The sequence below is a fragment of the Fringilla coelebs genome, assembly GCF_963513975.1.
Source record: "Fringilla coelebs genome assembly, chromosome: 5".
In the NCBI taxonomy this organism is placed as follows: domain Eukaryota; kingdom Metazoa; phylum Chordata; class Aves; order Passeriformes; family Fringillidae; genus Fringilla; species Fringilla coelebs.
In genome coordinates this window covers 48,229,224-48,246,701 of record NC_140033.1, presented here as the reverse complement: position 1 = coordinate 48,246,701, position 17,478 = coordinate 48,229,224, and the positions used below count along the sequence as shown (strand labels likewise).

At 44.3% G+C, this 17,478-nt stretch overlaps 1 protein-coding gene across 3 annotated transcripts in view; it reads right to left on the bottom strand.

Moving 5' to 3' along the window:
• TCF20 (transcription factor 20) overlaps positions 1-17,478 on the bottom strand; it is a 128,089-nt gene that overhangs the window by 32,554 nt on the left and 78,057 nt on the right. For all 3 annotated transcript variants that reach the window (XM_084205975.1, XM_084205977.1, XM_084205976.1), the window contains one exon: positions 7,669-13,290. In XM_084205975.1, coding sequence (XP_084062101.1) covers positions 7,669-13,254 — 5,586 coding nt within the window. In that variant the 5' untranslated portion in view covers positions 13,255-13,290. The remainder of the gene's footprint in view (positions 1-7,668; positions 13,291-17,478) is intronic.

The following is a 17,478-nucleotide window of genomic DNA, read 5'->3' as shown; positions in this document are numbered from 1 at the left end:
TACCAAAGTGACTCCATAATTCTTCCAGTTTCAAAGGTAACCAATACTTCATCTTATGTGGAAATGAACTTCTCATTAACAGAAAAATGGTGAAAAAATAGACAAGACAGGAAACTTCCTGGCCACCTACAGTACTTGAAAGAAAACATTTTATAAGCAACAGGATCACCTAGCAGTAAGGAGATGGCATTTTCTCAGTTCAAGATTTCATCAGCATTGGAACAAAAAAAAAAATCTACCTACGAGAAGGCCACTTAGCACCGTTGCTATGCATTTACAGTTTATGAGGGAGACAGACTCCTCGGCAGTTAGGCTCGTCTGCTGGGGTATCTTATGTGAGCCTCAAAATAACAAGAAGGATTAAGTCATTCTGCATCTGAAGCAGCTCAATTAACTGGATCACATTCTCAGAACCAAAAAGCATAGCAGAGTGACCAGAGTAAAAGGAACACCTTTTTGCCTTCAAGAAAGGCAGATTCTAGCACTTTGGAAACCACCTGGATTGCTGCTTAGCAGATAACACACACCATTTTCAGTCCAGAGTGAAAACAGACTTTAAGGAAAGCTCAAAGCCCTGGAGAGTCACTTCACAGTTTGATAAACCTTTTTAAGATAACACCTTCTCAGGAATTCTTCTTGTGCATCTGGTACAACTTGATCTTTGAGCACCTTCACATACATAAAAATCCTTTCTTGAGATTGACTATGGGGCAGTTGCCAAAAAAACTGCAGTAAGACAGACATTTATTCATATAGAAAACAATTTAGCAAGAAAAATTTATTTTCTGATCTTGGAAAACATGTGAGAAATAGGTGTCCAGGGGGAAAAAAATCTATAATGAGCTTTCATGTGATAAAAAATAGGTGAGCTTGTGTGAGAAGAAGAAACACAGGATGAGTTACTTATATCACTACCTACATCAATGGCCTTTGACTAGAGGTTTAAGTTTCCTATACTAAAGTGCTGCATAAACAATAGCAACTGAACCAGGTGTCTATAGAAAATATTTCAACTCACTTAAAATGGTATGGATTCAGTTTAAATTGGTGCATATTTACCCTGTTGGTACCACAGATAGTTTATGTAATTTTTAGTTATGGGAATATTTAATTTGCACAGAATGAGTTACATACATGAATTATTCACTTCCAGGATCATGACCCTTCATATACCATATGCTAATGTCCTTCCTTACCTGTAAACAAAATCCAAGAGCTACACTCCTGTGTGCCTGTGCACATATCTCTCTACTTGTTCCTGGTAGGAAGCAGCTACTTGATTTGCATGTCTGCTTTTCCATGACAGCAACACTAATGAGCTGCATGTCAGAGGAAAAAAAGAGAAAATGCACTTGCAAAGCACAGAGGTGGTAAAGAAAAAGCATATGCAACAAGCATAGGAAATCAGCTGTGTGAGCCAGAAGGCTTTCCTCAGGCAGCAGGGCAGGAGTGTAGAGCTCAACAGAGCCTTTCCACTGCCTGGGGATGGCTTCTGGCAGGCACACCTCTGAATACCCCATGGCCGTCTTAGTGCTGCACAAAACCCTCTGTGAGCTGAAGGGATGAGGTTACACTGCTTCCAGAGGAGAACCCAGCACAACAGCTTGCTACAATAGGAAAAGAAAAATGCTAGAAGAAAACCTTTTCCATTCTTTGTCACAAGGGTGATAAATGGATTACTCTTGTGGATGCTATACAGAGGAGCCCAGCATCCTGTTAGGATACTGTGTTTGTATGAAACACAATACAGAGCTTTAAACTCTGATTCAGGAGGGGGACAGTATTAGGCTTGTTCTTGGCAAGCTGTGGGATGAGATGCAAAGGTTAGAGGAACAGGGTGGTAATGAGGGCACGCTGCCCTTGACTCTGAAATGTGCTGGCCACAATGGGGCACACTTGGAGCCTTACAGAGGTGAGCCAGGGACTCCTGAGGTAACAGAAGCCAACAGGGATACCAGCAGGGAAATATCTCAAAGGAATTAAGGGGTGTTCCTCTGGGAAGCTGATGCAGCCAACAGCCTGGCCAAGGCGCCTTTAGACCAAAGCACACAGAATGGGCAACAAACCACAGGAGGGGCTGGATGCCACCATGCTGCTGGAAAGTTATGGCCTTGTTGCCATTACTGAAACTTGGTGGGACAAACTGTGTGACTGGAGTGTGACTATCAATGGCTATGAGCTGTTCAGAGGAGACAGAAAGGAGGGAGAGGTGGAGGGGTTGTCCTCTATGCCAAGAGGTGCACTGAGTGTGAAGAGCTGTCTCTGAAGAACAGCCATGAAGAAGTTGAAAGACTGTGGATAAAAATCAGACACTGAGGCAACAAAAGGAATGCTGCAGCTGGGGTCTGCTACAGCTGCCTGACCAGGGGGAGCCTATTGGCAAAGCCTTCTTGCCCCAGTTACAGGAGGCATCGTGCTCACACGTTCCAGTCCTGCTGGGGGACTTCAGCCACCTTGACAGCTACTGGGAAAGTACCAAGGTAAACTGCAGGCAATCCAGGAGACTTCTGCAATGCATGGAAAATAGCTTATTGAGCCAGGTGATAGCCCTACCAGAGGGAACTTGATACTGGATTTGATGATCACCAGTGTAAATGAACTAATTGGGAATGTCAAGATGGGAGGCAGCCAGGGCTGGAGCAATCGTGCATTGGTAGATTTTGCAGTCCTGAGGGATATGGGTCAGGTAAGGAGTGAACTTCAGGAAAGCAAACTTCCAGCACTTCAAGGAGATAGTCAATAGGGTACCCTGGGAGACTGCCCTCAGGGACACGGGAGCAGAACTGAGCTCAGATTTTTATGGAAGTCTTCCATAGTTCAAGAGCTAGCAAGAAACTGAGCAAGAAAGGGAAGAGACTGGATGGTTGAGTAGGGAACTCCTGGTCAAACTAAAGGGAAAGAAACAAAGACACAGGCAGTGGAAACAAGGACAGGTAACATGGGAAGAGTATAGGGATGAAGTTCAGTTGTGCAGGGTTAGTCTGGGGAAAGCCAAGGAAAAGCTGGAACTGAACCTGAAAAGGAATGCAAGGAATAACAGGAAGGTCTTCTATAGGTAAGTTAACCAGAAAAGGAAGGACAAAGAAGCGTACCCCCTACCATAAACAATGCTGGCAAACAGCTAACAACGGAAGAGGAGAAGGCAGAGGTACTCAACAACTTTTTTGCCTCAGTCTTCAATGGCAACCTCTCTTCCCACACCTCTCAAGTGGATGGATGACAGGATGGGGACTGGGGCAGGCAAGCGTTCCGTCCACTGTATGCAAAGATCAGGTTAATGAACACCTGAGGAACATGAATGTACACAAGTCTATGGGATCTGAAAAGATGTATCTGAGGTTCCTGAGAGAGTTTGCTGATGTAATTCTCAAACCACGCTCCATGGTATTTGAAAAATTGGTAGTCGGGTGAAACCCCAGGTGCATGGAAAAAGGGAAACATTGTACACATCTGTAAAAAGGGCAGAAAGGAGAACCCTGGGAACTAGCAACCTGTCAGCCTCACCTCTGTGCCTGGGAAGATCATGGAACAGATCCTCCTAGAAGCTGCACTAAGGCAAACAGGGGACAGGGAGGTGATTCAAGACAGCCAGCACAACTTCACCAAAGGTCAAGTCCTGCCTGACCAACCTAGTGGCTTTCTATGATGGAATGACTCCTTCCTCCCTGGGAAAGGGTGAGGATGTGATTTATATGTAACGCTTTTGAAATGTAAGGCTTTTGATAGTTCCACACAACACCCTTCTCCACAAACTGGAGAGTGATGGTTTTGACAGATTAGATGGCTGAGGAATTGGTTGAACAGGTGCATCAAAAGGGTAGAGATCAATAGCTCAGAGTCCCAGTGGGCATCAGTGACCAGTGATGTCCCTCAGGGGTCTGTATGGGGACCAGAGTTATTTAATGTCTTCATTAATGACACAGATGAAGGGATCAAGTGTACCCTCAGAAAGCTTGCAGATAACACCAAGCTGAGTGATGCTCTTCACTCACCTAAGGATGGGATGCCAGCCATAGGGATCTGAACAGACTCAAAAGTGGGCACATGGAAATCTCATGAGGCTTAACAAGCCCCAGCGCAAGGTGCTGCACCTGGGTTGGGGCAATCCCTGGTATCAGCACCAGCTGGGGGATGAAGGGATCAAGGGCAGTCTTGCCAAGAAGGACTCGGGAGTGCAGGTGGACAAGAGGCTGGACGTGACCCAGCCATGTGCACTCAGCCCAGAAAGCCAGTTGTATCCTGGGCTGCATCCAAAGGAGTGTGGGCAGCAGGATGAAGGAGGGGATTCTGCCCCTTTGCTCTGCTCTGGTGAGACCCCACCTGCAGTGCTGCATCCGGCTCTGGGGTCCTCTGCACAAAAAATGACAAACCTTTTCTGGTCTATGCAAAAAGACCAAGAAAGTCTTAGCAAGTCCAGAGGAGGCCACCAAAATGATTAAAGGGACAGAGCATCTCTCCTTACAAGGAAAGGCTGAGAGAACTGGAATTGCTCAATCTGGAAAAGAGAAGGCTTCAGGGTGACTTAATTGTGGCCTTCCAGTACCTGAAGGGAACATACAAGAGAGAGGCTATTTACAAGAACATGTAGTGACAGGACAAGGGTGAATGGTTTCAAACTGAGAGTAGATTTAACTTAGATATTAGGAAAAAATTCTTTAGGTAGTGAAGCATTGGAACAAGTTATCCAGAGCAGTTGTGGACAGTCTATTCCTTGAAGTGTTCAAGGCCAGATTGGATGGGGCTCTAAGCAGCCTGGTCTAGTGGAAGGTGTCCGTACCCACAGCAGGGGGTTTGATCTTTAAGGTCCCATCCAATTCAAGTCATTCTATGATTCTATAACAAAAAAAATGTGCACACAAGACAATTGTCCCCGACTCTGAAAGTTCAGTGTTATAAACAGATAAAAAATGGATCTAGACAGAATAGTGGAGAGCAGTGAAAGACTACATATTACTTATCATATACCAAAAGTAAGCTGTATTTCTTGCAGCCTTAAACAGGAAGGATTAAGAAGAAATAATTTTAAAACCAAATGAGATTGTGAATCTGAGAGACATGAAAATCAGAATAAAATGACAGACAAAGGATTAAGGATGATGTAGATTAAAAGCCATGTTTTAAAGTGAGATTTTGAAAACTCACTATAACTTCAAGAACAATTTTTAAGTTTGTGTCAAAATAACATGAATCTGTAGAAAAAAGGAAGCTCTACAAGACTCTGGAAGAAAGTGACTGAGTTACCAAAAGCTACTCAAAAGCATGCTATTCCAGGATAAAAAAAAAAGCACCGGCAAACTTCAGTGAACCCCACAAAAAAAGCATAAAGTAATGAAAAACAGCCTCTCTGAAGAATACAATGGAAAGTAAGGAGGTAATCAAAAGACACAGGCAGGAAACAAAGGTAGAACAACACTTCAAAAGCAGCACAGCTGATAGTGATAATGTAGTCGACTGAAAAATGGAAAATTAGGCACTGGATCTGAACCTTAACTGGGAAAAGATCACCGTAAACACTGATTACAATTGCAGTAGAGCACAGCTGAAGCCACAGTGGAGGACAAGAGCCCCAGACAACACACTCAAAGAACTTTGAGATGAAAAAAGAAAAAGGAAATTAAGAGGTAGCTGCAAAGGCAAGAGAGGCCACAAGCATTTTGTACTTTTTTTTTTTAAAAAAGAGAAACACTTATTTCTACTGGCATTATGAAGGAAAAGAAAAGATAGAGGAGTTGAGCAACTGATTGAGGGAAAGAGGTAGAGGAAAAGAACACAAAGTTCAAGGGAGATAAGGAGATATTTTTGTAAGGTGCCATAAAGGCAGATGAAACGGTTAAGAAGAAGAGGAAAAAAAATTTTTTACTTGTAAGTAGGAGATGATTGTAACAGTTGGAAGAAAGTGCTAAAGGGTAAGCCAAAGCATATTCAATCAGAAAGTCAAAGATTCCATGCAGAGAAAGAACTAGACGTCAAACAACATGCAAAAAGCCACATAAAAATGTGGATAACGGGCTGCTATTATTGAACAAGTTTGATTAGAGCCTCTCAACACAGCATGTTATAGCACAGCTGGGCTTATGTCCTTTGCACAAACAGGGACACAAAAAGGATCACTGGAGGATAACTCAAGCAGTTCAAGAACTTGTAAAAAAGGCATTTGCTATTGGGAAAACCAGAATCCTAAGTGAAAGACACACCTTACACACAGTAAAAAGGGAAAATCAGGCTGGAGAGATACAAATTCAAAATACTGGTGAACTACCAGACAAATGAAAGCATGGCCACATTGCAAGTAGAATCCAAACAGTGATGGAGAACCTGAAAGAAACCTTGCAGTTATCAGAGATAAGAAATTCAGCAGTTGCATCAGAACAAGCATGCAGGCATGGCTCGATGAAAACCAAATGAAATTAACTGACTATGTTTAATGAGAGACTAGAAACAAGAATGCAAGCCAAATCAAGTTAGGGCAGAGAAGCATGTAATTACTGTCAAAGAACAGTTGAGTGAAAATTTAGAACAAGCCAGGAATCAAACTTGCAGAGAAAAAGCTCATGGGGAGGAAACAAGCACACTGTATTTAACAATACAGAGGAAAGAAGATAAAAACTGGATCCCAACACTGTTTAGAAAAGGAAGAACCTGAAGGCAACAGGAAAAAGTAGTTCTATGCCTCTTCCATGGTCTGACCCAGGACAGAGAACAATACAAAAAAAAGATAACCATAAAAGAAGCAGTGCAGGATACTGACGATGGCAAAGCAAGGCACATAACTGTGGTTTTAAAGCATCAGCTTCTGCCTCAGGAAATCAAGAACAGTCAGTGTGTCCATCCACAATCAGGCAGTTGTGAATAAAGTTTTTCCTTTGTCCCTGCTTTAACTTTACTATTTCTTGTCATTGTATACTCACGCTCTGGAGAAAATAAATTATCAGTGTCATTTGTGAATGCTGAACTCATCAATACTAAATCCACACAGATTTCACTCAATGCTTACAGATCTTCATGCAATTCTATCCACCTAATTTCGTAAAGACTGCAAATTCTCCTACAGTTGTGTAATATGTATTATAGTGTAGAGTAACTCACACTGGAAGGAGCCCCTGCTGAAAGCAGAGCCAACTTCGAAGGTAGATCCACCTTGAGATGTAAAGATGCTTAGGGTTCTGCCCAGAACCAAATTTTGCATCTCCAAAACCAGGGCATTCCACAGCTTTTCTGTCATTTCCCCTCCCTCAATCCAGTGTCTGATTACCCTCACTGAAATTTTCTGCCAATTGAACGAGAATTTTCTTTGCTGCAACTCGTGACTGCTACCACTTGTCCTTTCACTCTATGACTCCAAGAAGAGCCCTAGAGAACACTAAATATCTAACAGAATAGAAGAAGGCAGGGCAAAGAGACCACTGTAGTCACGAGAACGCCTTTGGACATCCAGAACTTTTACAAGGTAATAAGCACCCAGCTTTTTGATGTACAAAAAATCCTATCTGATCAGGTGTGGCAGAGATCTAAATGAGGCCATCAAAAGGACATCACTAGAGATTTATTAAAGATAAAAAAAAATGGCGGTTTAAGACATGAGAGAAGAACAAGGAAAAACAGTATTCCAAATGGTATATATTTGCTAATGAAAGAAAATAAGTTTGTATAGCAAGGTTAGGTACTCACCATCTCTCTTGCAATCTCCACAGCTTCCTGCAGCCCATAGAGTCTGCCACAGACCAGGTAGATCCCATTGGCCCAGAGAATACAACCCTCATGGACCCAAAATTCATTGCTGTCAAGAGGTAGTTCAGGAATTTGTAACTCCAGCTCAGTGCCACCTTCTGAAGTGGGCATAGACGGTTTTGAGTCCAAAGGAGTCTTTTCACCGCCACTGCCACCATCAGTGGTTGCTTTTTTACAAGAAGCTCCCCTTGAAAGTGACCGAGAGGCTCCGCTACAGTCCTCAGAGCGGTGCCGCCTCTTAAAGCGGGGATGAGCAGCCAGGCTTCTTTGTTCCTTCTGTTGTTGCTGTTCCTCCTCCTCTTCAGTATCTGTCTTGGAACCATTAGAAGCACTTTTGTGCCGTACCTTGACCTTGCTCTGCATTTCTGTGGCCCTCTTTGGAGGTGGATTCTTGGGCAAGGTAGCTGCATAATCCTGGGGGTAGAAAGGACCAAAGAGGTCACCCATGTTACGATAGCTGGCCCATTTGCCACACAGGCAGCAAACCAGATGCCCCAAGACAGAAGACTCCGTTACTACAGGGCCTTGCAGCATGAAAGTTGAGGTGGGCAGCACTTTGCTCTCCGCATTGCTAGGAGGGGGTGTTGAAGACCTCTGTCCTTTCCGACCCCTCACCAATTTGTTCTGCTCCTCTTCCTCCGCGTTTATGATTGTGCACACAGCGCCTAATTCACACTTGTTCACCACATGAATATAAGGGAAAAAGGACTTATTCTTGGAGTCAGTTTTATCTACAGACTGGGTAGCATATTTAAGCTTGATCTCTGGTTCTTGAGGCTCCACGATTGGAGCAGCCCGTCTAGGCTTCCGCTTCCGTGGCTGCGCTGCAGGTTTTCGCCTCTCCCTCCTTTGCCTCTTGGGCTTTGGCTCACCAGCACCCACCCCTTCTGCAGGCTGTGATGGTGCTGGTGGGGGAGGTGGGGGCACAGGCAGCTGCTGCTGTTGCTGCTGCTTCTTCTGCTTGTTCACACTTCCAATTGGCCTCCCTTTTTTCTTTCCAGAGGGGAAATATCCCTTTGGAGGGAAACCATCTGGCTTGGGTGAAATGTTTGTCACATCTCCATCTTTTTCCTCAGACTTTGGATTTGGTTCAGAAATGAACACACTGGAAGGAGAAATTGTTTTTGAGTCAGAAAAGGTCAGAGTCCCAGCTCCACTCACAGATCCATCAGACCTTCCCTGACCACCTGACTTCTGAGAAGCTGGTGGTGCTGCACTGGATCCTGCTCCCTCTTTGCCAATACTGACAGTTTCAGGGACGTCTTTTTTGTTTTTATCATCCTCGCTGCTTTGCCACTCTTCTGAAGATCTCGGAGCAGTTTTTTCACTACTTGTATCCTGGCTTGCTGGCCCCACTTGATCTGGTATCTCTCCTTTTCTCTTCTCAGCCTCTGGTCCATGTCCAGTCACATTTCCTCCTTCAGGCCCACTCTTGAGGGACAGGATGTCATCAAGAGTGACAGTATCTGGACCAGTTTCAGCACTGTTAGTAGAAACGCTTCTCCTAATATTGGGAGATGTAATTTTCTGAACAATAGCTTCCAGTTTTAATCCTCGCCCCTTTCTTGGGGGCAATATTTTGGTCTTTGCCGGGCTTGTGAGGGAAACAGCAGGACAATTCCTATTATCAGGACTTGGCAGGTCCTTGAAGGAATCTCCCTTTGCCACTGACTTGCCAGCATCTTGGCTTTGAGATGAATGGGCATAGGAGTTGTATGTTTTATCAGCTCCTTCTTTTGCTGAAGTCATCAGTCGCCCTTTATCGTCACTGCCGCTGTTCTTCATATCATGTGGCTGTCTTTTGGTAGGGATAGGAGAGATGAAAGAACGGACCCTCCTCCTCATAATTAATGGGTTTTGCGGAGACTGGTCCTCCTGGCCAGGGAGCCTAAGCATAGCATTACTAGGCTTGGGCAAGTCTGTAGATTCCTCTCGTCGATGCCCATCACTTTCTTGAGGGCAAAATCTTTTTTGGTTGGCTGCTCCAAGAGGGCCACCGCTTTTGGCAGGAGAAGTTTGCCGAGAGAGGTCCCAGCCAGATTCATGATGCTGCAACTTCTGGCTGCCATGTTTCAGTTCGGTGCATTTGCTCTGAGTACTGTCACTCCCCATGACACAGCGCCCAGCTTCCTGGCTTCCAGTATCATGGTAAGAGCTACCCTGAAGGTACATCATTCCATCCTTGTCATTTTTTAAGGGACTCCTTACTCTTTCCAAAAACTGCTGTTGTCTTGGGCTCTTCCTTGCTCCTTCCTGCCTGTGCTGAGCTGCAGCAATCACACCCTGAGCAGCGCTGCTTGCCCAGTCTTTGTATTCTTCTTGCTGTTGCTGGTATATCTGTCTCTTGTAATGATACTGGGAATTCAGACTCTGGTTGGGGTCACCAAAACCATGAGGCCTAGCATTCGTGTGATATGCCGAAGCCAGAGATGGGCCTTCTGAATTCTGAGGGTAGACAGAATGCAAGGAACCCCTGCTAACTCTTTCAGATAGTGTCATGTGTGGGTTCATGTGATGCAGATCAGCCCCTGGGCCTCTGCTTCTGCCTGGTGACATTTTCAGCTTATCAGCAAGATCCTGATATTGAGAGGGTGATTTACCCCTTCCAGTTCTGCCAGGTCCTCGTCTCATCTGTGTCGATCTGTTGTCCTGCTGGGGCATGTAGTCTGCAGCAGCATCGGAGACTGCAGCTCCAGGGCTGGCATTGCCTCGAAAAGATTCATGCTTGATGCCAGCAGGATGACAATGGTCTCCTGTTTTCTTATTGTTGAGACTGGCCGAGCTCTTTGACTGTTCAAAATCTTCTTCCTTTATTTGCCCACTATGAGCTTTCATCTTTGTTTCCATGGATACTAAACCACCAGGGAGTATTACTGACTGGCTCAAGCCAGGGGCAAGACGTTCACTCCTTCCGCTTCTGGCCTCAGGACCCATGTGCCCTATGGGGTGAGGGCCAGGATCTCTTACAAGTTGCCTTAATGGAGATATGTCACAGATCACTGATCTCCTCTCTGAGAGTGCTCCTGCCTCATGGGCAGCAGACTGAGACTCCACATCAAACTTTCTAGCAATAGGGTAATCAGCTAAATTTATCTGCTTCATGTCTGGAGCTGCACTGCTAGACTTCCTATCCCATGGACCCCAGTGAGGGCCTTCTAGGAGGGATCCCATGTTTTTGTTTAAGAGGCCTCTATTGGTCAATTCATTGGTTTGACTAATTAAAACATTGGGTCTCATGGCTCCCTCCAAACTCCCAGCCATCCCAGAATGCTCCTGTGCATTCCTAGAATACCTTCTGTCCGGATGATGGTGGTACCCCTGTAAAACCTCTTGGAGGAGGCTAGGAAACTTCTCATTACGGCCTTTGCGCTCACTATGCCCTGGAAAATCTCCCTTTTCTTGACCAGATGGATACTGTGGAAAGCCACCAATACCTCTCTGTATACCAGGTGCTATATTATCCTTGTAGCTGTATCTTAAACTGCCAGGAGACTTGGAAGATTCTGTTCTTGCAGGAAAATTTGGCCCAACAACTGCATGACCAGGCTGGCTGTTCCCCTCCCCATTATGGTTAGTGTTATCACCACTTTTGCTCCCTTTACCTCCTCCTTGACTTTCTTGCTGTGTCCCTGCATGCCCAGCTTCTTTTGCTCCACTAGTGCTAGCTGGTGCCTGAGGGGCTGTGGAAGCATCATCTTGTGCAGGTTTATCTTGTCCACCTGACTTTTCTACTCTTCCTGCCATGGCTTCCCGGGAGACAATCACCCCAACTGCCTTTTCATTCACTTTTGGGGTATTTTCCACAGCAACCACAGCTTCCTTCCCATCAGGGGAGGCCACATCGTCCCTAGCTGCAGGACTGCTGCTGAGTTTTGATGGCTCATTCTGAGAGCCTTGTGCTGGTGAAGAGTTGGGTCTCTCTAAATTACCCCCTTTGTAAGTGGTGTCTGAGCTGGTGCTCTGGCCACTCAGCTGTCTCACCCTTTCCCCATGATCCTCTGAACTACTGGAACAGCCACCATCCAGGGACTCTGCCATAGGAGACTTGAGTTGCTCCTCTGCCTGGGAGGAGCCTTCTGAGTTGGTGCAGCTGTCGGCCTTCTTGGAAGAGGATGATCTTTTGGAACTTTTTTTCTGAGGCGCCAAGGCATCTGAGAGCAACATGTGCTGGACTGTGTTGGGCAGATTGGCAACTTGAGAACTTAGAGCACTCAGGCTGCTCAGTCCTGGATCTGTGAGCCTTTTTTCCTGTAGTCCTTCCAGACCAAACCCCTTGAATCCACCCGCATGAGCATTGGGGCTTGGCATCATAGATGGTGTAGGACTAAGCTGAGGCATCATCTGCAGGATCCGGTTTCGAGAACCCATGGACATGTTGCCTTGCCCACACTGGAGATTCTCTCCACCTGGCATGAGGGGAGAAGGGGTAGAGCTGCAGCTTGGAGACTGAACCACAGATGCGGCAGGAGATGGATTAGAGATTGGACTGAAGTTTTGGTGGAACTGCATTGGTGACCTTACAGGAACTTCAGTCTGGCTGTACTGTCCCACTTGACCTTGAAGAGAGAGTTTAGTGGCAGCATTTGAATACTGCATTACATGCTGAGGTGGGTGCTGTTGCTGCTGTCCCTGCTGCCCACTTTGGGGCAGCTTCGATTGCTCAAAGCTTTTCATCGGTTGAGTTTGAAAGCTGTAGTTTGACTGGGTCCCATAGGCCTGTGCATTGGAACCCACAGCATGGCCTTCGTACTGCGACCCAGAATTCACGTTGTAGCTTCCGTCATAATTCTGTCCTGACTGGCCAAAACGCTGTGGGGAAGGGAAAGAGGAGGAGGAGGATGACGAAGGTGGCTGATAGTGTTGGCTGAACTGACCCACTCGTAACTGGTAGCCTGAAGCAGAGGAAGGCAGGGTGGATGGACGCTGCATTGGCTGCAAGTGTGAGGTGCTAGAAGCAGACTGGCTGGAAGCCTGGGGTAAAGGCTGATGAGATTGATAGATCTGCTGTCTCAGCTGCTGCACCTGCTGCTGCTGGCTAGAAGCCTGCTGCTGATACTGGGCACTCCCTGGAGAAAAAGGACCAGTATAATCCTGTTGATAGTGGGATACACCCCCAAGGGTCGAGTGCTGTGTTTGGAACTGGCCCACATGTCCCTCACTCCCATACTGACTCCCAAAGCTACTCCCTTGAGGGGGCCCATAGCTCTGTACTGGTCCAGAAGGCCTGCGCTGAGGCGGCTGCTGCCCTCCTGATACCACTGGATCTTTGTTGGCAGCCATATAGTAAAACTCTCCTGCTTCTTTTCTGAAACCTTGGTAGCTCTGATGGCCAGAGCTCTCACCAGGCATTGCTGTAGAGGCTCCTGTTGCTCCACGACGTCCACTGCCAGCACCTCCTCCAAAGCTCTGGAACATCTGGGCCTGCTGGCGGGGGCTGAACTCTTCCAGTCGAGATGAAGTATGCACTTCCTGCGGGTAGCTCTGCTGGTTTCCGTGATAACTACTTTGCTCCCGAAAGGACTGCATGCTGTTCAGCAGCAGAGCAGTAGCTCGAAAGCCCTCCTAAATATGGAGAAAAAGAGAGGGAAAAAAAGGTATGTTTCTCAGTCACACCAGTACCCCGCTCAATTTCCCTGCTTCAACAGCAATTAAAATTTAGTATTTCTTTTCTACTTCCTGGTACATCAATGTTTAACCCCCTTGTCTTGCAACCTGCCAATCTTCTAGGTAATGCAGGCCAGTAGCCTACTACCAGTTGGAGTGCACTTCCAGCATTAATATTTCCCCATCATCATTTACTCGCTGGCTGTGTTTTTGTGTGTCTGAAGAGAGAAACTTCCAACAATATTTGTAAAGTAAATGAGAGCAATCCTCACCATCCAGCTATTCCCTATGGCTAATACTGGGAGTAATCCAAGTATTTTGCTACCATGCTTAAAGACAGGACAAGAACCCCGCAATGCTTTCAAACCACCCTTGGATTTACCACAGGAATGATATCCAAGGTCCACGTTTCACACCAGGAAGATCTCTATAAGCAAACACTCAAGATACAATTGACCAAAGCTCAGACCAAGACAACCCAATGAAAGGATCCATGTGAGTGTGTGAAAGAACTGGCACGAGCATACTCAATCCTCAGTTCCTGAGTAATTCCAGTGACACTCCTAGGTGAAAACCACACAAGACAACACATCGCATTTTCCCCTCCAGCCATCTGCTTTGCTTTACAGGATGGAAAAATAGTTAACTCTATTTAGGAAAAACAGTCTACAACTTCATTTCTCAGGGCTTCTATATTACCTTGAATGAAACATAACTGAAAACACTTGCCAGTCAGAATATGTATGGTTATCTACACTTATATAAGCAACTCATAAGCAAACAAACTCCAGGAAAGCTCTCCTCTGTATTTCAACATATTATTCAGTATGTGGAATTATGACTCACCCTCAAGGACTGGACCATGACTGCAGAATTCTTTGGGGACCCTGGCTAGTCCCTCTATAAAAGCCTCTTACATTACTAGATGCATTAAGTACAGAAATGTACACTGCCTTTGAACACCAAAGCCAAACAAAAAAAGAAAAAAACCAAAACCAAGCAAACAAAACAAACCCCCTAAATTAACAGATGACATAAGCATTTCATGTCTGAAACACCTTTTGGTTTTCTCTTCCTGAAAAAGAATACAGATAAAGCCACCTGGACAGACTCCTTCCTTTAAAAGAACGTTAAGACAATGCTCACACTTTTCCAGGAAACAGAAGACCAACTCCTCAGATTGGAGACTTCCTGGAAAACTTGCCTGCATTATGTTTTCATATTTAGCCATGTTTTGTGTTTGCCACGTTCAGCTGAACCCATTTAGAATAAATTTCTAGCTTTGCACTTAAGTTTTGTTCAAGTAGATCACCAAACTCACAAAAAAACCCAAACAGGCACACAAATGAGATGCAGGCATCCAGTTCTTTTCCCATCTGCCTATCAAGGTTATTTTTTTAACTAACATGTATGTTACCTACAGAAGACTCTATCCTTGGAGCCTTTCATCTGTGTGTAGGCTACAGAACACACAGGCCCCAAACCACCCACAGCACTGCATGTCTCTGCAGCCCCTTTCCTCTAACTCAAAGGCCTCTTTGTGTTACAGCCTTGGTTCATGCAGATTGATGCACATAATAATATTACTAGAATCAAAAGGGAACTGTCAAATTGTTAATACCTCAAATTATGTCTCTCTTCTTCTAGGAAGTCCAATTTTACTGCTGTTTTAATCTTATATTTTAAGTGTCATAAGAAAGATCTGCTGTTTTGCTGAACTTTCACTTTTTTAGCATTTTAAAGACTACATATATCACATGAATAACACTTCTATGAATGCCACACTGTGCCAATCTGTCCAGTTCAGGCTTATTATGGATAAGCTCCTCCTTTTTCTAAATTATTGCTTTTGATGTTTTATTAGTTTGAAGCTCCAGCCCTATTGGGGTAGGACTAAAACTGGAACACCTAAGGCAAGCTTCTTTCCTTTTTTGTGACTTGCTGTTAAGGCAAAAAAACGAGGGGAGGAAAAAAAGGGGAACACAACATACACAGAAGAAAGTTATCAAGCTAAAGGTAAGAGAACATCTACTGCCACTGGCAGATGTTAAAAGTAGCTTCTCTAGATAAGCAGTGTGGGGCTCTGCAATCAGCAACATTCACGCGCCATGCACACCCTGCATGCACACTGCATGCACACCCTGGCTACCACGTGCTTGGCATTCATCCTCTTTTCATGAAAGCAACACTTCCATCCTCTCACAGGCTCAGTCTTCCACAGAATCTCACACTCAGTTTTTAAACATGACATGACCAAAGCTTACTCTGCATAGTCTGGACAAGATCTCAGGAAGCCTCTTCTGCATTACATCTTACAAAAACTTTAATCGCTGAATGATATTCGTTCTCTGTAATTCTACCAACAGTAGAAAACTGTTATGTTTTCCAGCTAATGTATGTTAACAATGCTGGCAAACAGTCTTAAGACTTGTTCACTATTAAAAAAAGAATAATTTTAAATACAATGAATAGAAACAGCACAAGATGCTGTAAAATGCTGTTAAGAACTGGGATACAGTAAAGGTCAACCAAGGCACATATTTTTATCCTCCATAATCTCATGCAATCATGTAACATTTATTTAGTCCAGAAGCTATATATGCTAACTCAAAACAGGGAGAACATATTTTTCTCCTTCAATTTTTTTTTTCAATCTTGGAATTTACCCTGACAAAAAAATAAGAAGTTTTACCAGGACAATACTTGCTTTGAGTATCTCACAAGGAGCCTAACTTGAGTAACATATCTAGCAGAATAGCTGCCAACAAGAAAAAAGGCATTTCATTAATAACAGGAGTAAAAAAAGATAGAATGTGCTCCAACCCATTACATCACTGATAACTTAAGACATATAGCACATTTCCTGTCATTAACGTGCTATAAATACAGAACTATTACAATTACTTCTGCAATAGCCTTTCTTAATAGTAACAGCCCTGAAAAGTACTTATATCTAAGAGCTATACTCTGAGCAAAACCACTGAGAATAATCCCCTGGACAAGTCTTGTTAATAAAATACATTCAGATAGATAAGGCCTTCAAAGTCTACCCTCATCCACATGTAAAAAATATATCTGCTTTATTATCTTTTTACTGGAAGCCTTTAAAGAAAACATTTTCAGCTGGTACATACTCCTCCTCATATAAAACTCCATAATGCCGGTGCACATCCATAATGCCATCCCCAGCAGAAGGGACAAAAGTCCTGCCTCCAAACAAATGTTTTGTTAACACCCACAAATTACACACATTTACAGTACTTTCCAACACACACAAGATGCAACGTCTTTGTTTATTCAAAGGGAAGGTAAGAGTCTGGCACAGCTTTCACTACTCCAGTGTCACACCTACACTCTTGCTACACGTGCATGCAGCTCTCTCAGTAAAGCTGCATGACTTTAAAGTATTTATAGCCTGTAGCTGTAGAGCCATCTAAGCACATCCATCTAGACACTGCAGACTACACTGACTAGGCTAAGCAGTTTGACTTTGCTCCAACACATTCATTTCTCCCCCAACAGTCCAGTAATCAAAACTTGCCTTCAACCTAGCAGGAACAAAGGAAACATATTACAAGCTTGTGTGGCTGATAAAAACAGCCTCACTTATGGAATCACTGCACAGAAGTCTGGAATAGGAAGAAGCAATAGGTCCTCTTACCCAAATCTTGGACTTATTTGTGAAACATGTGAAGTTATTTCAAGCACTGTATCAATTGACCTTCTTCATATCAACTTATTTTTATGCATAATGCAGATTTCCTCTCCTGTTTAATCATTTGAAACAGCCTCACAGAAATTTGTTAACATAGGGGTTCCTCAAAATATGAAGCTACTGCATTGTGACCTTGCTGTGCACAAGATTATCCAATGTTAGTCAACAGCATGTAAGCATCTTTCAATGGTTCCTGCATGAGTATCAGAGTGCCCCCAACCAGCGCTGATTAACAGAACTCATCAGTACTCCCACATCAAGATTACCCTGTGAGATGATCTTCTGCAATGTACCATGCTAGGCTTTCTTTCACAGGCACATAAATCTTTACAACTCTTTCTGTTCTGATTATCAAAGACTGGACAAATAACAGGACAGCTGCCCAGATCTCCCCACATAACACCGATGCCAACATAGTAATGCATCACTAC